Consider the following 25,171-nt stretch of genomic DNA (forward strand, 5'->3'; position numbering starts at 1 on the left):
TATGTTGTCGCACGACCAGCAGAAGAGCAGGCTTAAGCGCAAAATCAATATACTCCAAAAGGCACCCTTCGCACTACATATTTCAATGAGGAATTGAGTAAAACCACTTATAGTAAGTCAAGATAGGACAACACTACGACATTATTCTTTACTCTCTCTCTCTCTCTCTCTCTCTCTGATTCTTGCTGGGATGCTTTAATAATAGATCACAGGTAATTAGACCGCAGTCTCATATATTATTCACCTTTGGCAGGACAGGCTGAGCTCTCTCTCTCCTCCCCCCCCCCCCTTCTATCTCTGTGGCTGTATCCCCCACCCTCCAGTCAAAGGCAAAGGGCAAAACTGCCCCGACAACCACACAATACGGCACATGACATTTTAAATTTGCACATGCTTTTCAGCAGATGGGGACTGCCCCCGTCCTCTGCAAAGTCCTGCTATTCTGTACATCCCTAGATTTGGCCTAGTCTCGTGTGGCCAGACTGTTGCCTCTTGCAATTATCAAATGCTTCCGTCATACAGTCTGGAAACGGAAGCTCTGATCATGAGCAATGTGATCATGATCCGTTTCCGTCTTTACAGTCGCGCAAATGTATCCAAATATCTCAAAATCATCTAAGCATAATAGCTTGCTGCTTAGTAGAAATGGAAATAAAAAAATAAAATGTAAAGGTATTTTAAGATCCCTGGGCAAGTAATCTATCAGCGGCTGCCATATATTCATGAAGTTATTTTCTCTCTTTTAATTTGGCACTGAGCCTTTCCATTGGAAGTACTATATACTATATAGTACTATACCACTGAGTCACTGATGGAGGTTTTTCGTGAATCCAATTAAACAAAATGCCTTTTCTAGCTACACAGAGAAGCTTATTAAGTAGTTTAGCTCTTCTAGGATCTAGCACCCCAAATTTGGATGGCAGCCCCCAGCTGTACTCTTGCAATTTGCCTTCTGATGTGCCCATGTGTGTTGTGTATGTATATGTGTACCGGTATATATATATATATATATATGTTTTCCCCTAATGAATAACTGACTGTAATGTGTGCTGCTCGCCATTTTCTTTTTTGTTTGTTTTGTTTTGGTGCTTTTTGTTTTTCTTGTCTGTTTTATTGTATTGTGCTTTTAATTTATACCTTTCTAGTTCGTCTCACTTTATCTGTATACATTTGATTCATCTTTATGTGAAAACATAAAAATTCAATAAAATAAAAATAATAATAAATACAAAATATATATATATTTTAAAATGTCATTTTCGTGAACCAAAATGGCAGCTTCCTTGCTCGGATTTCAGGAGGTGTAGTTCCAGACGCTATAGCATTCGGAGATTGTGGAATAGTTGTCTGGTTACGCGAGACTAGCATTGGCCCATTGTTTTCTCTCCGTCTATCCTGGGTGAGCCGTTGACGGGGCAGGGGATTACCTTGCTCCCGCTGCTGGTCCCTCTGCTCCATGGACACCAGGGCTGAGAAGTGGGCCTGGTCGTAGGCCAACACCAGCGGCGAGCAGTGGCAGCGGCTTGGGGACACCTCCAGAGGCAGATACAGACCTCCAAATGGGATGGGAGCAAATGCTGGGAATGGAAAAAAAAGTAAAGTTGTATTGGTAAAAAATACACTACACACGCACGCGCACACACACACAGGATTCAAGAGGGGTTTATTTTTCACTCACTCATCATACAAGTAGCAAAATGTAGATGTGGCATGTTCCACATGACTACGATAACAATAACAACTAGTTAAAGTGCCCCTCGGGGCACAGGTCTCCACCAGGGCAGGTCGTGGCCTCCTGGTGGCGCTATAATAGGCCAATGTGAAAAGGGTGCCATTTCTTCTTACGCCTTGGATTGCAATTGGATGATTTGAGGCATTTTGTTCCAAAAGAAGTCTCACACACACACACACACACACACACACACACACACACACACACACACACACACACACACACACACACACACACACACACACACACACACACACACACACACACACACACACACACACACACACACACACACACACACACACACACACACACACACACACACACACGGCCTGGTGGAGACAATTACAATATAACAACAAGATAATAATAATGATGACACTAATGGATGTAATTATAAATGAAAATAAGATCAAATAAATCTGGCAATAGTAGGTAATGGGCCTTTACCTATATCTTACATTCTTTAGCATTGGCTATGGGCGGAGAATAATTTAGCAGCTACTGGAGCTTCTAGTTTCTATCTTTGTTTTATCCTTAAGAGTGTCAGAAAATAGTTAATAAATGTTTCTTAAATCATTCCCCCGCCAGTTTAGTCGCTTCTCTGCCACCATAGAGCTTTTCAGCCATAAGCCCTTATTTTGAACAGCCACCAGCTGAAGTAACAATCAATCATTTCCGGGGCAGCCGGTAGATACTTTCGCTTTCATAAGAAGCACTAATATAGTACCGTGAGGTCGTGGAGATTTTTTATTGAGCTCCTAAAACATCAATGTTCTGTATGATCACCTCAATTCCGAGAAAAACGCAGCTAAAGATAGTGTGGACGGCATAGAGTAATAAAAGGATAGAGACCGAACCGGAGTGTTAGCCCCGCCCCCCATGATTAATTTCAATAGAAGTTGCTCAGTGGCGTTTTGAAGCACCCGGAAGACTGCCGGAAGTATAATTATAACTCAATGGCTCGAGTGAGCGGAAGTTTAGCCTAGCCTAGCCTAGCCCCGGACCTCAAATTTGAGGTCCGGGCTTACGCATGTGACGTCATGAACGTCCGTACACCTCCATGAAAGTCCTGCAATTCCACATTTCGCCAGTAGGTAGTGGCAGCTTCAATGTTGGATAGCCTTACTGGGGGCTTGGGTGGACGGAGGGAAAATATTCAATGACGTCACAACGCGGAAGCAAAGCGTTGCCAGGCGACGGAGAGGCCAAGAACCGGTAAAAATAATACTAGCGATGTTGGATGCATCATAAACGATGTCCAATGTCGTTCTAGGCGATCTGTGACTTTTAAAGTGCTGTGATTTTTGTATTTTTTCCAGTTTTTCATGTGATTATGAGGTGACAGTATTTCATTAGACCCCTTGGTGTCGTTATGTGCAATGATGTATTCCCTTTGTATTTAGGGTTTTTTCCTGGAGGCTGTGTGTGTGTGTGTGTTGATCCCTTGACAGTCAAACGTGCCAATGAAAACAGTCTATGATATAGTGATATAATGATATAGTGACATCACAATATCATCCCCTCCCCTGACCCCTCCTCCTTTATCATACAACAGCTGTGGGTGCGGCTTGAGTTCAGGCAAACCAGACATATCCAATGAACTGGTGGGCATGTCCACATAAGAAAATTAACAAATACTGTACACTTTTTGAAGAATTTCCTTATATAATAATCATACCTGATGATCATATCTTGTCCAATGTCGTCTTTAGCAGAAAATGAGTTACTCTGTGTAAGGCACCAGACAAATTCCTTAAACGTATAAATACTCTAATGAAAATACTGCGCTCTACACTAAGCACTTTGCTTAAATGGAATAGCATTCATCACCAGGTGGAAAAGCATGCAACATCACTGTTGCTGATCCCACCCTGGAGGATAAACTCACGCCTCCAGCTGTTATGGCAGTCAAACCAGATAAAAACTAAATGCTGAAGTCGTCATCCTTGGTCTGTATTCAATGTTGCTATGGTTACAGGCGTTAATCATGCCTATCATGACTCATGAGATTGGAACTAGAAGGGAATTGGCTCCATTTACATTCACGCATACTCTTTTTAACTCTGCTCTGCTGTAATACATGTACAGTACAATACAGTTCAGTATTCACTCTCACTAGTACTTATTGTCAGTATGTATTCATAGCCACATTCACACATTATGCACAAACATACACGTGTGCTTAAGATGCATTCAGATTTTGTATTTCATGTACTTGAATGTTTTATGACATGGCTCTACAAAAGACTAGGTGTCTATGAGAGAGTGTGTGTGTGTTTGACTGTGTGACTGTGTGTGTGTTCTCCAAGATGGAAGACTACCTTCTCCTCCTGAGTCTCTTAGCATAGTGTCAGCAACCACAATGATGGGCCTGCGCAGCACGTGGGCCAGGACAAACACATGGAACTCCTCCAGACTCTCATAGACCGGGTCCTCGGTGTTATCCACCCTGCAGACAGACACAGACAGACACACACAGAACACGGGAGTTAAGCCTAATACTGTGTTCACAGACACTGGCAGATACAAACGATACAAAGCCACACAGCATGTTTGTAGCTTTGTATCTTTGTAGTTGAAGTTGAAACCAGCTCAACTTTTTTGTAGCAGCATTATATCTTCCTGCCGCCGGCTTCCATTGAAAAAGAATGGTAGCCGGTATCTTTGCAGCTGCCAGTGTGAACGCAGCATAAGCATCATTGTTGCATGGCGGTGACGCGCTGCTTAGCATCACTGTCATGTAACAAACTATAAATGATGCTTTATTCAGCGGATGTTGGTAGTGACAGAAAGGAATGGATAAACCACTTATGTCCTATATACTGTACTTTGTGTGAAACATAAGGAAAATACCAAACAACCTCTATAAGCTCTCAAGTCACGATGGATTTTGCGTTTGTTGTTCAGCTATTTTCTCTATTTTTGTCATTGACAATTTCAAACTCAATGTGCTCCTCCTACACTCCTACAGTGATATTACTCTACAGTGATATTACTTACATCGTGCTCTGGTGGTGTAACCCAATCTTACATCAAATACTCATTGGTAACCATAAAGGTGACAGCCGTGACACACAATACACAAGCCCCATGTGCTCGTATATGTACGTGTGAATGGGGAGAACAACAGAGAGAGACAGAGGGAGAAGGAGAGAGAGAGAGAGCTTCCAGGCATGCAACCACCAGGGGATGTGCAACAATTAAGTTGTCAACCACACAGTCCCACAGCCAAATGTACTCTTAATGAAGAGCCTCTTAATATGTGATCCCACTCAGCCTCTTTGCGGTCTCATTAGACTCCAGGGCCAACAAATCGGACCTAACCTGATTACTGTACCGCAGTCGAACTCCATGAGAGATTAAAACCCCCATCCTAAATGAAAAATACAAAAATAAATAATAATAAATCTTTACATTGAATTTAATGTAGCATCATGAGCAATGTATAAAAGACATATCCTGAAACTGTATGATATCTTAAGGTGTTCAGGTTCAGGTTACGGTTAAAAAAAAAAAAATAAGTTCCATAACTGCAGCGTAATGGGGTTTGGGGCTTTACTCAAATTCACACTCACAGATCCGAAAACGCTGCTGATTGCTCAAGTAGTTATGCCAATATACTGAAATTAAAACAGCTTTAATTAGCGTTCCATTGTATTTAAGATTCTCCACTAACAGTGACACCTTCGTCAGTTCATGGTTATTCTTTTAATCATTGGAGAGAGTACATGAGAGTATGTATTTGAGTTAGTAATGGCTGATTCATACTCCTGTCTGTCGTACAAGACAAAAATAGCAGACCTACAAGCTCACAGCACGTCGCAGCCGCAATGCGTTGTGAGCTTGTAGGTAGGCTATTTTCGTGCACACAACACCTTCATGTGATGGACTATGAATCAGGCACAGGCAGGCATGTCAGTCTCGGTGGAAATGGAAACTGAAAAAGCCACAGCGTTCTTTCTGTGTAATTCTCTGTGTGTGTAGGAGGAAACCACAGACAGCTTCCGGGTCGACTCCCACCCTGACTCCAGTTCAACCCAGTCAGGTACTTCAGGGGTTCTCAACATAGTGTGGGGAGAGGGGGTGGGGGTGGGCAGAGGACAGGGTGTGGGGATCTCCAGTTCAAATATGAACTTCAGATATGAAGGTTGAGAACCACTGATTCTAAAACCTTTTCATTTGAAGGATTCCTAACTTATTCCTAACTTAACTATTAAGTACTTTGGCACAAAATCGTTCTAGATTTGTGTCTGCAGCAGAGACCCCCAAACATTTGTATTGTTCAAATGTTTTCAAACTATTCAAAACGTTTTTTTTGTTGTAGATCGGCTATTTTCAGCCACCAGTGGCTTCTAATGTAAAATTCCTGCCTGACTTGCCTACATGATTGGTGACGTTTGACAAAGTAAAAAATAATAATAACAAAAATAAAAAGCTGAATGTCTCAGTTCCAGGCTAACTTCTTGCCGTTTTTGAATTTGAATCCTGAAAAGTATGTTTAGGTAGGTCAATGTGGTACAGGAAATCAAGAGCAAGGGAAGAGACATGGGTTGGATTCAAACAAGGACCATTTGGCCTCAATGGTCTGATCCACCAGGTACCCCTGGTGCATACACAGTACACACACATCTCTCAATCAATATCCAACCTCACCAGTAGATGGCAGAGTGTCACAATCTGATCTTCCACTGTGTTATTGTAGGACAGGTCAAGGCAGCACTCAGGGAGAGCGCTACGGTCCAGGAGAGCGCTTGCAGGCTTTCCTGACAAATCCATCTCGGTGAAAAGGTCAGCTTTTAATTGCGAGCCCTGTCTGGTGTTAATGGGCAACCATCCTACATCCTCAGCCTTAATTTAACTCCAAGAATGTAAAAATGGAAGCTCCCAGAGGTAATGTGTATAATGATGATGGTCCCCTAATGCAGGCTGCGGGAAGGCAAAGTCCCTTCTTTAGTCCCCAGATCCCCAGTCTTCAGGCATTGATCACAGTGACGCATGGTTGCAATTGCAGCAACCGTCTGTCGATGTCTTGGATTTTGCCACTGGCTTGTCCACTGCAAGATCCCTGAGTGTTATTTAACTCCGACACAGTATACAATAACAAACAGGGCAATAAAAATAAATACATAACACGTAACAGTGTATTCATAATGTGTAGTAGTGCACATACATACTGTTCTCGCACTATCATGTTCAAATTGCAGTAAAAACTAATTTTATGAAAGATAGCCTCAAATTGCACCTTCTTAAACTAAACTGTGTTGTATATGGAACATAACCTACTGTGAAGCTGTTCACAAAACAAGAATTGATGACATCAACAAATTACCAGCTGCTGCCCAATATCCCATGGCTGAGAGGTCGGCTAGAGGCAAAAAGTGTGTGGTTGCCTAGAGACGAGGCAGCCAATCAGGACGGTTGTCAGTACAGCCAGAGAACTACAGCAAGTTGGCGTGAAAGCACCGCAGAGAGAACATTGACCAGCTGTGCTTACACAGCAGCCTGTAAAAAGTTTACCTAACTTTGCTACTACAAGGAAAACTTGCACACTTCACACGGAACACTTCAACACAGGAATGTTACTATTTTTCTAGCACTCTTTATTCTATCCCTTTGTTTGCTGTGCTTGCTGTGTATTTTGTTATATGATGCTAAGCCGCTGCATTGTCTTTAAGAAAGCCAAACAAAAATAAGTTTTACTATTATGTACCTGTACACAAGATGTAACAATAAAGTCCAACCTTGAACTAATCGATTTAATTGATTATTAAAAATAATCTTTTACGTAATTGATAGAATAATCGCTAAGAAAATACTTTGTGGGAGAGCAGAGTGCACACTGCACACGCGTGGGATTGCTGGATTACAGGGAGCGCGTGTGTGGAGCACAACAGTCTTACCCTCCACTGGTGTTGCCGTTCTTGCTGAGGTGGGTGCGTGGTTCACTGGAGGCCAACTTCAGCAGCTCGTTCCATTCCCTCTCCCACTCCTCCTCGGTGTACACCAGTCCTAACTGCATGCACGCACGCGCACGCACGCACGCACACACACACAGAAATGAAGTGATAAGCATGTGCTCATGTTCACCCACATAAATGCCTATTGCCTTTATTTGCACTACCGGTTGGTTCCTGATGCTCTATTAACCACATTAATCCTGGGGTCCCTATTATTTACTGTAAGTACTGTATTATTATTAAGTGGTTAAATCCACACAAGTAGTTGGACCAGGAGCATCTACAGTACATGCTGAATGCTATTGAGGTTGTTCAATGCAATTCAATTGTTATTTAATGTTATATCATTAAGCATAACGTCTTTGACTGTCGGCTGGAAACCTCATATGGCCCTCATAAAGCAGTTTTTTTTCAGGATTCAAATAAAAAAATAGCAAAAAATAGCAAAGGTAGGAGATCGACAAGCTCGAAACACGACTCTGCTACTTTTGATGCATTTGTGTGATGGGGATAAGAGGTTTCTGCCCAACAGCAATGATAAGAGCAAAATAGATTTTCCCTCTTTTTGTCCCTTATAATCTGTAGTACGTACCTACCTGCACATACCCTTAACAGTTACTCCGCCAGCATTTATTAATACATTGTGATATAATTCACGCCAGCATTTTTCCCTGTTGAGCTCTTATTTTGAAAGGCCACATTTCCAGACTTCCGGCCGTGATCATATGTTAGGAGGTTGGACGATGCGTCACAGCGTTGGCTCCCTGCCGTGGAATAAACCTTGTTTTGACCAAAAATCCCATCTGGGATAAGGAATATGAGATACAGGCGATTGAAAGAAACAGATAGAGTGGGTGTTCATGGTGATGACGATCCAAGATGGCGCGACCCAGTGTTATGACAACAGCTAGCAACCCGATGCTAACGTGAGTAGCATTATGACTTGATCAATCGAAAGAGCTATAAAAGTGCAATTGCCATTGATCTACGGCAATGGCGTTAAGCGTAGCATTAAATAATTGCTTTTAATTGACGTAGATCAACGCTAATGGGGGATTTTGGGTTAAGTTTCACATACCCCCATTTGAGAAACACTGATCTATACTTGGCTCCATCCTTTTTCCCTCTACACTAAATGTCTTCCCTCTAGAAGCTCACAATGCATCGATATGTGTATTTCGTTGCCGTCGGGCAAAAACCTCTTATCTTCAAATTTTAACTTTTTGTGATGATCATACTAATATCACCTTGATCATACTACAGTGTCACACAAAAGCATCAAAAGTAGCATCTGCAAGCTTGTAGATATACTACTTTTGGTGTTCATGTGGATCCTGAAAAAAACAGTCTTGGACATACAAGGTTTATACTCGATAGAGACGACTTGCTATTTTTGCCAAAAATAGCAAGTCGGTAGGGTTTACGAGGATCCAATGGTCAGTTCCCAAATGTAGCACACTTGTTATAAGAGGTGGAAAAATCACACCTGTGTGAAGTGAGTGGTGCAACTCTGTGTGGGGGTCCCCGGGGGGTCCACGAAAGTTCTAGACCCACAGGAACGCGGCCAGGGTGCCGGCCCGGTTCTGGCGAGCCGCCCCGTGTCCAAAACGGTCAAGAAATGACAGAGTTACCATGTGGGGGTCCCCGGGGGTCCCCTAGGGGTCCCCGGAACATCCAGACCACCAGGAACGTGCCCAGGGGGCTAGTCCGGTTCCGGCGAGCCCTATTTTCGTGCTTGGACAGACAGACCCAGGGACCCAGGGACACACATAGCTGTGTAATGGAGTGGTTGCACCATTCACTGATGCCGATGACATAAATGCATTTGTGTGGAGTTTACAGTGCATCAGATGGACGACTGACCTCCTTGTTCTGCTGGGTCTGCTGCCACCTCCACCGTCTCTTCAGAGCTGCTTTCTCAGCTCCGCTCTTCATCATGGTGTAGAGAGACTTCCTCAGCATCAGGTCTCTGTCGTGGAAGCCCCACATCCCTGACAGACACACACATAACACGCAGCCATTAAGGAGCTGACGATGTATTACATGACTGAAACAGCATAGTCAAGAGATCTGCACAGACACACCCAAGTATGGAAATAATAATGAATATGTAGACGTTATCCTTTTGAGGTGACCCCCGGTTCATCTCCCTCATGTAACACTTCAATTCATCCTTATATCCTCTGTCAGCATAGATTACATTTTTGTGGCTTGGATTTATATCCCCAGCAGCTTCTCTTGATTCCAGTGTTTCTCACAAGAGTGAATCAGACCGGCGCCCTCTGGCCAAGTGGTCCAGGCACATGCTATAGGCTTTGGCCTGACAGCACGTTGCGTGTTCGAGTCCCGTTCATGATGACCTTTGCTGCATGTCTCTCAAAAAAAAAAAAAAAGAAAAAAAAGAAAAAAAGAGTGAATCAGCCCCAAGCCCCACAGCTGACAGTCTCCAGCCCTCTGCATCTCCCTTCCATCGCCCTCTCATCACACCTCTCCTCTCCCTACGTCCTCTGCACTCAGCAGCAGCTGTGACACACAGCGCTGACACAGCTGTGACAGTGATTCGCCCACGTTGTCACGAGGGACTCACCTAATGAAGCGGCATGCAGCAGGCAGTTCCCGTCGCCGGTGGTGGCCAGGGGGAGGAGCTTTTTACAGCCAGTGCACATGGTGGACCACCAGTTTAGACGACCTGCGGACGTGGAGAAACGTGTCAAAAATAATGACATGTATTTCTTTATATTGGTGCCATTCTTTAACAGCATATAGTAGGTAGAGGGACATGAAGGTGAGACCACAAGGGAGGAAGATGAACCCAGGACAATGTGATTACAATTTGTAGTCTGTGCATTAACTGCAGGCTCACCCAGTGGTGTGTTCTAGGTTTCTTTCTTCGGAGGGTATACCATATTATTCCGTCTCACACGCATGACATGGTATGACTAGGAAGTGTTCTGCTTTCATCACTCCCTCCATAATTAAATCAGTTATTCATTCTTGGTTTTGTCTCATTTAGAATACTGTTATGTGCCCCAAATGTGCCCCACATTTGGGGCACTGTTATGTGCCCCAAAACATCTACAATCCATAACAAAGTTCAAGTGTCTGCAAGTAGATTTTTCTACTGTCCTGAAGATACTGGATTCACTTTGCCCTGATGAAGCCTGGTTGTGGTCGAAACATGTCGGCTTAGCCATGTATAGATAACGGCTATTTAATTATCTTTAATTTATCTACCTTTGTCTTCCATTTTTGTGTGCCCAGATGCTTCATTATTTTTTTCTATGGATATTTCCATTTGATCCAGGAGCACCATTAATACTTTTACTTATTACTTTTTTCTCTGTTGAGCACCTGGTTGACATTTCTGTTTTTACAAACCACTGTATGCTTTGAAAATGACTGGCAGTAATCAGTCAAGCAAATGGTTTGTTGTAGTCAGTGGGCTAAACATGTCAACTGTGGCAGCGGTGGCCGAACGGATAGCGGCGCGGTCTTGATACCGGAAGGTTCCTAGTTCGAATCAGCCGTCCGACACGTTAAAATTACCACCGCTGAAGTGCCCTTGAACAAGGCATTGAACCACTACGATGAAATGTGTTCTATGAGCAGGGCCTGGCTGGAAACAAGTTCTTGAGCTTAGCCCAGATACCCTGGGTAAATATAGATTTCATTTCATTTCAGACCACCGGTACAGTCCATTATCAATGACACAAACAAAGATATTAGAAACCCCTTGACGTGAAAACTCACATACTGTAAAGAATCTAAATAATATCTTGCCATTTTTCAACCTCATCTCATGTGATGATCAATGATCAATGCATGGCATGAAGTAAGTCAACGCTCACTGCATCACAGAGGGAGCCAATGAAAAGCAAAGACATCAAAAGCCATTCTTCCCATTGACACTAGGGGCCACTAATGGCCCCGAGAACTGCTCCAGAATCTTTGCAGTGAATTCTGGGTATTGTAGGATCATACTGTACAGTTCCATCTTCTGAACGAGACATTAATCGATTGACTGAACATTCACAAAATTGCGAGTGGAGAATTTCCTGTTAAATTAATTCTCAGATATGCCATTTTAAAGTTTAACTACTGGCATCAAGCCCTCTTTTGGATTGGACAATAACATACCGGTAACCAAGTGTCTACATTCAGCATTATCACATCATATAATGATGGCTCCTTGAGGACAATTAGCCTTCAATCCTTGTGCATGAACCCAGTGCAAATTTGGTGGGCAATGGCTGAAACAATCCAGCAGCCACCATGAAACTATTCTGAAATCAAAGAACCTCGTATCATTCCTACATTATCTGCACTCTCCCCGCCCCCGCTGTATGCCTGGACTCTTTTCCACATTTGACCCTCCTATCCCTCAGTCTGTGTCCCTGGGGCTGGAGACAGACCCTCCTATCCCTCGGTCTGTGTCCCTGGGGGTGGAGACAGACCCTCCTATCCCTCAGTCTGTGTCCCTGGGGCTGGAGACAGACCCTCCTATCCCTCGGTCTGTGTCCCTGGGGCTGGAGACAGACCCTCCTATCCCTCAGTCTGTGTCCCTGGGGGTGGAGACAGACCCTCCTATCCCTCAGTCTGTGTCCCTGGGGGTGGAGACAGACCCTCCTATCCCTCAGTCTGTGTCCCTGGGGCTGGAGACAGACCCTCCTATCCCTCGGTCTGTGTCCCTGGGGGTGGAGACAGACCCTCCTATCCCTCAGTCTGTGTCCCTGGGGCTGGAGACAGACCCTCCTATCCCTCGGTCTGTGTCCCTGGGGCTGGAGACAGACCCTCCTATCCCTCAGTCTGTGTCCCTGGGGGTGGAGACAGACCCTCCTATCCCTCAGTCTGTGTCCCTGGGGGTGGAGACAGACCCTCCTATCCCTCAGTCTGTGTCCCTGGGGGTGGAGACAGGTCTGTGTCCCTGGGGGTGGAGACAGACCCTCCTATCCCTCGGTCTGTGTCCCTGGGGGTGGAGACAGACCCTCCTATCCCTCAGTCTGTGTCCCTGGGGGTGGAGACAGACCCTCCTATCCCTCGGTCTGTGTCCCTGGGGGTGGAGACAGACCCTCCTATCCCTCAGTCTGTGTCCCTGGGGGTGGAGACAGACCCTCCTATCCCTCGGTCTGTGTCCCTGGGGGTGGAGACAGACCCTCCTATCCCTCGGTCTGTGTCCCTGGGGCTGGAGACAGACCCTCCTATCCCTCGGTCTGTGTCCCTGGGGGTGGAGACAGGTCTGTGTCCCTGGGGGTGGAGACAGACCCTCCTATCCCTCAGTCTGTGTCCCTGGGGGTGGAGACAGACCCTCCTATCCCTCGGTCTGTGTCCCTGGGGGTGGAGACAGGTCTGTGTCCCTGGGGGTGGAGACAGCTCATGCTTCTCTGCCCTGTGCACCATGCATCGTGCTCACGGCCTGAGGTGATCTGAAGGCATCATTTATTCAACAGTAAACACAAAAGAGGCTTTGAATGATTTGCCCCTTTAGTGTTAGATCTGCTTGAAATGCAGATGTTTTCCTTTCTTTTTTTTGTGCTTCCTTCAATTGTTTTTTGATTCATGACCGGAAATTCCCGCCCCTCAACTTGGCAAATCATAGCCCATTGCTGTCCCTGCACAAGCCCAGTCTGGGGTATATATATATTTTAGAGACCCCTTTAAGATAGATAATCTCTTATTTATGTAGTTCCAAACCACGCAAAATGGAGGTCAATAGAGTTCTTGGCCCCATGATTCTGCCCTGATGGCTGTCCCCGAATTTCTGACAAGTTAGAAAGCCTTTTTTGATCTCTGTATCATGTGGGAAAGCCTGCACAGAAATGTTACACTTCAAAACTAGTTCCTCGTCTCTCACTGAGGTTCAAAGCTTTAGTTGTTTTGCTGCTATTTGAAGATACAGTATGATGATATGATATAGTACTTTATTGTCAGTTTGCACTGAAATTTGTTTTGTGACGCAGCGGCCCTGTATGCAACACATATACACATTTGACAACACAGCAGGACAAATAAATAAAATAAAATACAGTTACATACATAGAAACGTAAGGGCAGAGAGCAATGTCCACAGCCCAGCTTTACATCCATTGCGGCTTTCCCAGCCGTGTCCTCCAAATTATGATGAGTCTGAAATATGATCTTGAAGTAGAGCTTCAGTAAAGCATGGACAGCCATGCAGTACTCTACTCACCAGCCTGCTCCAGAGCCATCATGGTGGACTGCTCGATGAGGTCTCTCTCGATGAAACTCCTGAAATCCTCGCTGTAGACACTGAGATCGGGCAGTTGGAATGTGTAGATGGGCATGTCGAGGGGGAATTGTTCGCTGGTATCGTTGGCCACTTGCAGCCGTGCCAAGGACATAATGGCAGAGCTGGCGTGGGAAATCCCACGGGACAGGCGCTTCTCTAAAAGAGGGGAGGGGAAGTGAGAACGTAAGGTAAAAGAGGTAAATGAGAAAGGATTGCATACGAATTTAAGGAATTACATGTTAACATGCATTGCAGGGAATGCTCATTGCCTGTGTTGATATTGCGATGAAGCACAGCGAAGTCCTCCGTGTTAAAGCTGAAATCTGTATAAGATGAATGCCCTACCCGGGATAAAAAAACCTGTGTCTGCCGAACGAGTGCCGAATTTTCTACGGCTGAGTTATTCGCCACACAATCTGGGTACCAATATTGGCAAAACAAAGGAAAAACAGCGCCCTCTTTGACAAGTAAACAGTCTTGTCACAAGACACAGTCGAGGATAAATTCGGCTTAAAAGTTTTAGAACTGTTAATAAAAGTGATTAAATTATGCTGAACATGAAACATTTAAATTGACTGCTTTGGGATAAATAATTACTGTAAACTGTACTACTGTACTTAAAGCCCAGAACACCAGCCTATTGAGAATTGAGGTTGAAGCCTAATTTATGTCGATTGTGAAGTAGTAGATGCGCCATTTTCGGCGAGCGACCCCCCCGATTTGCGTAGACTGTACAATATTTTTATCCAAGTGCCTTGATCGTTTCTGTAATATCTTCTGTAATGTTTGTGTTATTGAGGTTTGTGTGGTCTGGTGGCTGTGTTTTTTTCAGTCCGGCATTGCTAAATTATATTACTATATTTTGATGTTTTGGGTGGTTGTGGAGGCTTGTATAGTATTACCTTGCGGAGCAGCAACGATGCCAAGGCTTGCAAATGATGACTCCTTGTATTATACTGTGATCCTTTTCTCTCCTGTATGAGCACATCGTTCTTGACACAAGGATTTTCCTCAATGTCTCTTTAGCTTGAAAAATGTGTCATATGCTCTCTGTCATACGAGTAGACTATTGCTGTGTTTCTGCCTCCATCAACACGTGACGTGTTGGGTTACTATAGTAACGGGGACAGCGCACTGTCAATGAGGAATATAGATAACACAAATTGAGTTGTATGATGTGAATGTTGATTTAATAGCGTGTTTTGCTTCACATCGTGTGAGTGGGATTGAAATTGCAACTGGGTTTGTTCAGAAGCAAATACATCAAACACGTGAATGCACAGAGTAATGTTACGTTTGTGGATTTCACAGATGCATTGATCGCGCAGGGCTCCTAGAAGGCTTGAGATATTACCCTTTGAGCTTCATGCAATTGCAATACATCTTGTCAACCAGTAGTGGTTCTACAGTACCTGACCACAGGATGTATTTGTCTCAGCTGACCTGAGGCCAATTCTATAATGCCTTCTAAATCAGTAGTTCTCACACTTCCAAGATTTTTCAAAACTGTTCAAAAAAATTGCGGATGTACAAGCTCGAGCTTGTAAAGCTGCTATTTTTTAATGGCCAACGCAAAAATCTAAAATGAAAACGATGCTTTCCCGGTTTTAATGGGTTAACAACATGCTCCACCACAGTGGTTCTCGAAGTGAGGTCCGAGGACCGCCAGGGATCCTTGAGGGGGTTACAACACATTTAGCTGGAGACCCCCTTGGGTCTCCAGCTAAATGTGTTACTGTAACAATCCGTTTACTAACCAACTGTAGAAAGAACCTGTACCGGAATATTTAAAAAAATCACACCCGCGTGAAGTGAGGGGCACTCTTATGATCGTACATCATCCATCCATTGTCAATGAGAATTTAATGTTTGTGAACATTAAATAGCCGATTTGCTCGTCCACATATGACATAAATTCTCCATTCATTGTCAATGGCATTTCATGTTTGTGTTAGGACAATAATCTACACTATAGCTGAATATAGAAGGGGCTAGCGCCCCTAAAAAAAACAAAAAAAACAACAACAATACAATCATCTTGTAAGGGGGTCCCTGCAGGCACAAAAAATAAATATTCAGATGGGGGTTTGTGGCCAAACACGGTACATATTAATTTAGAAAGTTTGAGAAGCACTGCTCTACAGCCCAAACCACACCAAAGGGTCGAGATAGGACGAGACAGTTTTTGAGGTCAACCACACGGTCCACACTCATTGAGTTGCAATGAGTTGCATTGGTGTGGTTGACCTTAAAACGGATTTGTCCCAAGGAGTCCCTACCGGTGTGGTTTGGGCTTACCATACGGATTGGTTAAAATAACTATTTATTCACGACCCAAATCGTTATGGACATGAACGGACCCAAGAAGCCAGGCAGGGACCTAGGGATGTACTGAGGTCAACACAGACAGGCTATACCTTGTGAAGCATCCTCTTGCTTCTGTGCACAGAGCCTGTCGGCCTTGCTGACGACGTGGGTGGGCGTGTCCCGCGCCTCCGGCTGCTTGGCGAAGAAGCGGCCCTCGTTGAAGACCTGTGGCAGGTTGGCAGTGTGGACCTGCCGGAGCTGCTCGTAGTCATTCAGAGCAGCACTCAGGTCCCAGTTTTTACCTGCAATGCAGCGGTGGGGAAGTATATAGTCGAGTCAAGTGTTCATTACGTCGACTAAAGGGCAACTTTGAAGATGGAGAGGGCCACTATAGTTCCACACTCACTCCAGAGGGCCACATTACATATTATTGTCATAGCAAAAATAGCCGATCTACAAGCTCAAAACAGCTATTTTTGCTATATTTGAATTGAAATCCTGATTTTTTTGTATTTTTGTATTGGAATCCTGAAAAGTAACCCATTTATTTAATTTCAAATGCATTTAGTTATAGTTGCTTATGTTAACTTTATGAACTAAATAAATACACTGGACATAAAAAAAGACATTTTAATACTAGTAATTAGCTTAAATCAATAATATATCAGAATTCTGATATTAACCTGCGATATTAAGTGATGATACGGCCCCCGGGCCGCCAGTCGCCCATGTATGATGTAAGCTAATGTCACGTTCCTCTGTTCAGGAGACTTACAGTAAACATGATGCCTCAGACTGAGATGACATCGCGTGAGGAGACGGCAATACTGTATGTTGTGCCTGAGAGAGAAACACACAGGCACAAACGTACAGTACACACATACACGCACATCCACACGCATACTGTACATACACCATCTCACTCTCGACCGACCACACACACACACACACACACACACACACACACACACACACACACACACACACACACACACACACACACACACACACACACACACACACACACACACACACACACACACACACACACACACACACACACACACACACACACACACACGGCTGTCTCCTCTGGGTGTCATCTCTCTGTGACAGAAATCCCTGCAGGTTTAGGAGACACCAGTCTGGGTCTTATTATAACTCAAGAGGGGCTGTCTCGCCATGCCATGGGATCGACACGCCATCTCCGAAGAGGCACACGCCAAGCTACATCAAAAACATCTAGAGGGCACAGATGCAGTAATGTATATGCCTCCGGTGTAATGTGACCATGCGTGTGAGAGAGAGAGAGAGAGAGAGAGACAGATTAATTGACTAGCCGTCTGCAGAGGAAGTTGTCCTCTATTCTCCAGGCCTCGAGAGGCATGGTCTTGGCAGTGTATATATGTGCACGTGAAACCTGGCACCACCAATAATACCCACTTAACCGCGTCAGTCAATACAAACCCGATTCCTCCTTGTGTGTCTCACTTTGGTTGAGCTGGTTATGTACATAATACTTTTTTAGGGCTCCATCTCATGGGCACCCAGCGGCACCCTAATGCATGGTTCCTTCCTTATAACCTGTCCGACACTAGCCTCCAATCAATTTAGTGCGTGAAGCATTGTTTCGGCCTTCAGTGACGGGATTCCATCTCCGTTTAGTTTCCTGTTCGATTCAAAAGGGCTGACGTTGGCAATACGACTACACTCATCTACACATCTAAGTGTACACGATGATCTAATGTAAGTGCATTAGTTACTCCCATTATGGAAACATCGTAGTGTACCTGCACTGAGCTCACTATTGATCCAAGCTTTCTCCTTTCAGGATGAAGGTGAACCCTGTGTGCATTGAGAATGGGAACTGTTCAACTGAAAGCAATTTTTTTTAATGTCCTCCTTAAGGCCCAAATCACACCAATGCAACTCCTTGTAACTCCTTGCAAAAAAACAGTTTTAAAGACATGTCACACCATATGCAACTCCTTCCAACTGCCATTGGGGATAATGGTTTCATGCAACTACAACAGTTGCATGTAGGAATTGCTTGGCGAATCATTGGTGCGGTTTGGGCCTAATTATGGTGCCTCAGTGATGTATTGTTGACCCATTCCAATATCCTGCCTCAATGAACTCAAAGCAAATCAAAACTATCTTACTGGCCATGGTGTAGATTCAATGCATAAATATGCCTCCAGAGGGCAGCACCGCATGAGCTGTCAACACACTTCTCAGCATGTCAGTGTCTCTGCTCCTCCCTCCTCTCTCTCAGTCACAGACACACAGAGAGAGAGAGAGAGAGAGAGAGAGCGAGAGAGAGAGCGAGAGAGAGATAGAGAGAGGGAGAGAGAGAGCGAGAGCGAGAGTGAGAGAGAGTGAGAGAGTGAGTCTCAGCAGCAGACTAATGCTAGCCAGGCAGGCTAATGCCGAAAATAAGCAGCCATGATATTGACTGCTTCAATTGGATTGTCCAGGGCTCTTCTCCCCAAGTGCTTTGTCTTGTTTAGGTGTGTTAGCCTGCATAGAGTGTTCCTGTGGCTGAGCGCCAAAGGGGCACCATAACATAGAAGCCAGATAGACGTAGGCAGACAGAGAGCCAGACAGAATGCAACAGAGAGAAACAGAGAGCCAGTGGTGGAAAAAGTATTCAAATGTTTTAGAAGTTTTAAAAGTAGACTGCAATAATACTACGCAACATGCCTGATGAAGGTCTGAACGACCAAAACGTTGCTCAATAAATATAATTCAAGTGAAGATCCTTTTTTCTCTAATTTCAAATCTTCAAAATGTATAAAAATCTTTTGAAAAAAGCAGATCTACATGCTTTTGTGAGATTGTGAGCTTGTAGACCTGCTATTTTCAAATAGCTGAGTAGTGCTAAAGTGGTTACTGTATGTTTTGTAATAATAATCAAAAGCTACAAAGTAACTAGTGTTTTCAAATAAATGTAGTGTACTAAAGAGCAATATTTGCCTCTGAAATGCAGTAGAGTAGAAGTAAACGTACTGGAAATTGGAAATACTCAAGTAAAGTACAAATACCTCAAAATTGTACTTAAGTACAGCAGTTAAGTATATACTTACCGGTAGTACCGGTAGTACTTACCGGTAGTACCGGTAGTACTTACCGGTAGTACTTACCGGTAGTACCGGTAGTACTTACCGGTAGTTACTTTACACCACTGGCAATCACCCAACCCTATGCCTCATTTATGCGACCACCACCAGACAGTGGGCAGTCAGACAAAGAGCTCTCGGGACAGGCACAGGCTATTTCCTGCATTGCTGCACATTATGAGCATTTCATACCCCAAAAGCTGTTTCATATAAAACAAATATTTGTCCACTGACAAATACACACAATTAATTATTAATTAATGTCTTCCGAGCATTAAACAGCCTTGATGCAAAGCTTATTGGGGTGGAAGGCTCCAGTGGTGGAACTACACCTTTTTTGTTCCTGAATGACGCTGCCCTATGGTAAACAATATTACATCCGCCCTCACACGTTCCTGAATGACGCTGCCCTATGGTAAACAATATTACATCCACCCTCACACGTTCCTGAATGATGCTGCCCTATGGTAAACAATATTACATCCTGAATGACGCTGCCCTATGGTAAACAATATTACATCCTGAATGACGCTGCCCTATGGTAAACAATATTACATCCTGAATGACGCTGCCCTATGGTAAATAATATTACATCCTGAATGACGCTGCCCTATGGTAAACAATATTACATCCTGAATGACGCTGCCCTATGGTAAACAATATTACATCCTGAATGACGCTGCCCTATGGTAAATAATATTACATCCTGAATGACGCTGCCCTATGGTAAACAATATTACATCCTGAATGACGCTGCCCTATGGTAAACAATATTACATCCGCCCTCACAAAATCTAGAAAATGTAGAATTATTTCATTTACAACATTTACACGACAGTTGGCCAGATGGGAAATCTAACGGAATACACTTGTTTACTGTATGTAATTTGATGAGACTGAGTTAAAATGCAGATTTAGTGTACTTTTCGTAGCTAAAGTAGTAGGGGAAAAGACCACCACATTGTTCCATTGACCGTACGTATGGGCAGTTTTGTGGTGTTGTATGTACTTTTGGCTCTTCACCCGTTCCTTCCTGGCCGGGCAGGGTACTGTAATAAGCTGTGCGAGTGCCAGTAGCTCGCCACTCCTCAATGAGTTCCATTGAATGGGCACAAAGCTCTCCATGGGGAGTGCACTCGTAAAGCTGTCACACTAGCCTCTAAATCAGCGGGCTGGCTCAGTGCTCTAGGCCTCTCCTCTCCTCTCCTGTCCACAGGGAGCAGCTAATAATATTGTTAATTCCCACAGATCACAGCCGAGATAAAAGATCTCTTATAGCAGTGGTTCCCAAATCATGGGTTCGGGAATCGGGAGTCCATTTTTGGGGTCGTGGAATCATTATTATTATTTTAAAAGATGAAAACATATATTTTTCCATAATGTTACAAAAAACACTAACAGTCCAGGCACCTAGGCTTCTAAGCCTGACAGAGTGTCGCTGGTTCAACTCCCGATCCCAACGACCTTTGTTGCGTGTCACTCCCAAATCCCAATCTCTCTCCCACCATTTCCTGTCAGCTTACTGTACACTTTCAAATAAAGGCAGAAAAATATCTTTAAAAAATAATTAGGTGATCTACAAGCTCACTACACATCACGATGCAACGCCTTGTGAGCTTGTATATCGGCTATAGTAGTCTTGAATGCACAGTACATGCCAGTAAACGTGTGTCCTACCTTCCAGCAGGTCTCTAGCCAGACCCGGTTCTGCCCCTGTGGACCGAACAAAGTCTGACAGGACCGCGTCCATGTCCAGAGTCATGTGATCATGTGTGTGTGCTGCCCAGGGTGCAGCGGTGGCCTTGGTGGACGCCAGCCTTCACGTTCTCATCTGGAGAGACAGACAGACACGACAGGATAAATAAAAGGACAGAAACGGGTCAGTGGCGTCAGTAACAGACCAGTAACAGACCAGCTGATCACTGACGAACCCTCAGTAACAGACCAGCTGATCACTCACGAACCCTTGCGAGAAAGAAAAAAAGAATAGTCCACTGGGGGCGCCCGCTGGCCTAGCGGTCCAGGCGCATGCCACATGAAGGCTCTGGCCTGACAGCGCGTCGCGTATTCGAGTCCCGTTCATGACGACCTTTGCTGCATATCTCCCCCCGTCTCTCTCTCCCTCTTTCCTGGCAATCTTCACTTGTATCTATCAATAAAGGTAGAAAAGCCAAAAAAATAAAAAAAATAAAAATAAAGAATAGTTCACTGGATGTGATCTTTCTTTTGCCGCCTCGTCAACGGCCTCTGCCTGCCTGGCACCCACTGATTTGTGACGTTTGTCACGGTTGCTTTATGAAGTGCGATCTACTCCCACACACCGTTCCTCATAGCTCTTACCAGTGGTCATAACATTATATCAAAAGTTCCAAAGACGGAGTATCAACAATAAGACCTTATCCAGGACACACCTGCCTCGCCCCGGCGGTCAGCCAGCCCGTGCTCATGACAACATTAACCGCTTCCTGCTGTCCCGGGGTCAACCTGGGGTCGCTTGCTGGTGGGTGTGATCCAGCATCATCCCCCCCCCCCCTCCCCCCCACCCCACATCAGCACTCTAGGCTAGCTTGATGGAGGTGTGTGTTTGTGTGTGAGGAAAGATGAGTCATTGTTTTGTTTGGTCAGCAGAGTGTGATGTTCTGGAGGCTTTTTTGTGCCCCCTCCCTCCCTAGCTAGACAACATGTTTACATCATGACGAGGCCACGCTGGGGCTCTGATGATCAACAACACACACATTCCATTCCTGGAAGGTTAGGTCACACATAGTACCACCCATAGAGTTATAAAGGATAGAGTGCGGACAGCCCCGCCCCCTGCTATTCATTTCAGTGGAAGTTGCTCAGTGGCGTTTTGAAGCACCCGGAAGAACGCTCTACTTCCGCATTAGACCACCAACTGTTGGTGGTCAAATGCGGAAGTGCAAACGAGCGCTCCATGTTAAATCCCAGCTGCACGGGGTTTCCTCGTGCTAAATGCAGGGGCCCGCCTGCAGTTCCATCTCTGACCACTACGTCTTGCGGCTTCAACGTTGGCCAGCCATTCTGGGGGCTTGACACAGTACCACCACCGTTTCTCAACCAGCGGTTCAGAGACCACTAGTGGTCCATGGCATCATTACAGTTGGTCCAAGGGAACATGTTTTTAAATGCCTTAAAAAAAAAAAAAAAAAGGTACAAATATATTGTACCCGTTTTAAGAAAACTGCTTGATGTGCTTTATTTTATTTTTTTAATGAAAACGCCTTCTTATTTACTAAATGTGATTGTTGTGGTGGAAAGTAGGGTGGGGTGGTCCTTAAGGATTGTTTGAAATATGCTAGCGGGCCAGAGCTAAAAAAAAAAAGGTTGTGAATCAGTCATAAACACAGTCACACAGTCTCACACACAGTCTCACACACAGTCTCACACACACACAGTCTCACACACACACAGTCTCACACACAGTCTCACACACAGTCTCACACACACACACACACACACACACACACACACACACACACACACACACACACACACACACACACACACACACACACACACACACACACACACACACACACACACACACACACACACACACACACACACACACACACACACACACACACACACACACAGAGAGAGAGCCCAGCGTCTGCTGTGGGAGCATATGCATAGCTTCCTTTCCACGTGGGGCTGTGTGGGGGCGTTGGAGAAGAGTGCATAGCATCGTCAGCCGAGAAACAAACACCCACAGGTTCATTCATTGACATTCGGTGGTTTTAGATGTGTGCATATTTAACCAGTTAAAACTCAGGAGGAGCGCTCATTTTGGTTCGCTCAATGCCCTGCATATGTGCAAGTACTGTTTTACAACAAATACATGCGTTTTTTGAGCTATTTTCACAGAATGCTCATCCCAGAATAGGGACGCTAGGCTAGGTAGGGTTCCTGTGGGTGGGTAAATCACTTGGCAAGTGTGCCGACGGTTAGGTGAGCCCATGAGACTCGCCAGGCCCGTCTGAGCGAATCGCCAGGCGAGCGATCACCCGTGCCGTGCAGCCCATGGCCTCACTCATCAACGATCGCACCACCCTAGTTGTCAAGTCGCGGTAGACCGAAAAGGTTCTTCTTACGTGAACCAAAAAAAGCAAATCTTGGAATGTATATATTATTTAAATTGCTTCTGGGGGTCCCTGGCAGTGCACAAGACGTTTTCAAATGGGGTCTGCAGCCAATACATATCAATTTGACGGTCCTAGACTTGAAAAGGTTATCGGTAGAGGGCGCAAATCCACGGGTTCATGTACTTTTTATTTGCATTGTAATCCCCATAGGGCGATTTTAGATCACCTCATATAATAACTGTGTTTGAAAAATAAACAAATCATCCAGGCCGTTTCACTCATATGGATATGAAGAATCAACTGAGAGAAAACGCTATTGTTACCGCTGCTGCTGTTATATTTTCGCTAGAAACAGACAGTATCATAATGAGTGACTGACTGTCGCAAACGATACAGAGACACCTCCCTGACAATAACGCAGAGACAGTTTGTTTATTTTTGGACCACAACGCTTATATGAAATGATTTTAAGATGACCCCATGTTATTCTCCATAGAGAAATTACTTCCGTGAACCAGGGGAATCGAGGGGACGAGTGAGTGACGTCAGGACAGTTTGGCGCTCTATTCACAGCATTCACAACAGAGTGGGAGAACTTTGATGGTAATATAGAGATTCAGTGGGTGAGGATACACCCCAATCTTTTACAACCAAGACACACTAGTGTTTCAACCCCCTGGGGAACACGTCGGTCCACTCCACTCACATGCATCATGAAAGCATCTTTCCTGATCTTTATGACAATCTGCTCCCCAGAGACAGCAATCCAGAATTGACGTTGTATGTAGACGAGCACATCTGTATTTTGTTAACTTAGGACAGCTGAATATAGGAGGGGCTAGCGCCCCTCAAAAATAGCATCAGGAATGGATACTACACATTATGAAAACCCTAAAAGAGATGTATTACACACAGAGTATTCTAGAACAAGCAGATTAAAAGAAGTACATCTTATGGAATGTAGTCACTACAGTATGTTGTCTGTAATAGATAACTATTCTAGAGATGCTAATTTTAACAACTTTTCTGAAAAACATATAGTCTGAGCTTTATCCTTACCATCTTTCAAAGACAGTGTCAATACTAAGAGAGAATGATCAGTTTGAAGTAGAATGCTCCATTCGGATTTTGAAACTGTTTTGGCATGTGGTTATAAGTGGAGTGATAACACACAATATCACATTGAAGGCTACCCCAATTTTGGGGCCCTAGCTCACCGACTATAGGGGACATTAATGGCAACAGCATGGACAGGACGTGGCTGAACGTTAACTACTGGATGGCAGATTCCTGACTCAGTCTGCACTCTGCAAAGCCTTTGAAATGCTCCTTTCATAGAGGAGTCTAAACATTATTATGCATTGCATTATTGTGGAGTACCATCCTAAAAAGAAGTCACTCTCAAGAAGGCTGTACTGGTGGTGCATGACTGCACGGTAAAATCATCAGTGTTAATGTAACTCCAAGATTGTAAAGAGAATAGGATAAAAGCTGCACACTCGTGCTCCACTTTTAAGACAGCTTTACCCAGCTGAGGTCTTATCTGGTTAAGATGTCCCCTCAACCCTTGTTTAACCTTTTCTTTTAATCTAGCATTGATCTCATACTGTACTTGCTTTGTTTTCTTGAATAAAGTCGGTTCCCTACTCTTATGTAACGTGCTTTGGGTATTTAGAAAAGCTCTATATGAATTTGAGCTA

General features: G+C 44.4%; 1 protein-coding gene across 3 annotated transcripts in view; it reads right to left on the reverse strand.

The window, feature by feature from the left end:
- Positions 1-25,171, reverse strand: part of otud7a (OTU deubiquitinase 7A) — a 67,370-nt gene that overhangs the window by 13,486 nt on the left and 28,713 nt on the right. Inside the window, exons 2-9 of one of the 3 annotated variants that reach the window (XM_079500700.1) lie at positions 21,043-21,196; positions 16,357-16,548; positions 13,880-14,095; positions 10,280-10,381; positions 9,556-9,683; positions 7,636-7,748; positions 4,057-4,184; positions 1,428-1,577 (exon numbers count right to left, since the gene is read on the reverse strand). In XM_079500700.1, the coding sequence (XP_079356826.1) occupies positions 1,428-1,577; positions 4,057-4,184; positions 7,636-7,748; positions 9,556-9,683; positions 10,280-10,381; positions 13,880-14,095; positions 16,357-16,548; positions 21,043-21,127 (1,114 nt within the window). In that variant the 5' untranslated portion in view covers positions 21,128-21,196. Of the gene's footprint in view, positions 1-1,427; positions 1,578-4,056; positions 4,185-7,635; positions 7,749-9,555; positions 9,684-10,279; positions 10,382-13,879; positions 14,096-16,356; positions 16,549-17,021; positions 17,258-21,042; positions 21,197-25,171 lie in introns of those variants that run through there. The other 2 variants (XM_079500699.1, XM_079500701.1) reach the window with 2 other exon arrangements.

Source organism: Electrona antarctica (genome assembly GCF_951216825.1).
Source record: "Electrona antarctica genome assembly, chromosome: 5".
In the NCBI taxonomy this organism is placed as follows: Eukaryota; Metazoa; Chordata; class Actinopteri; order Myctophiformes; family Myctophidae; genus Electrona; species Electrona antarctica.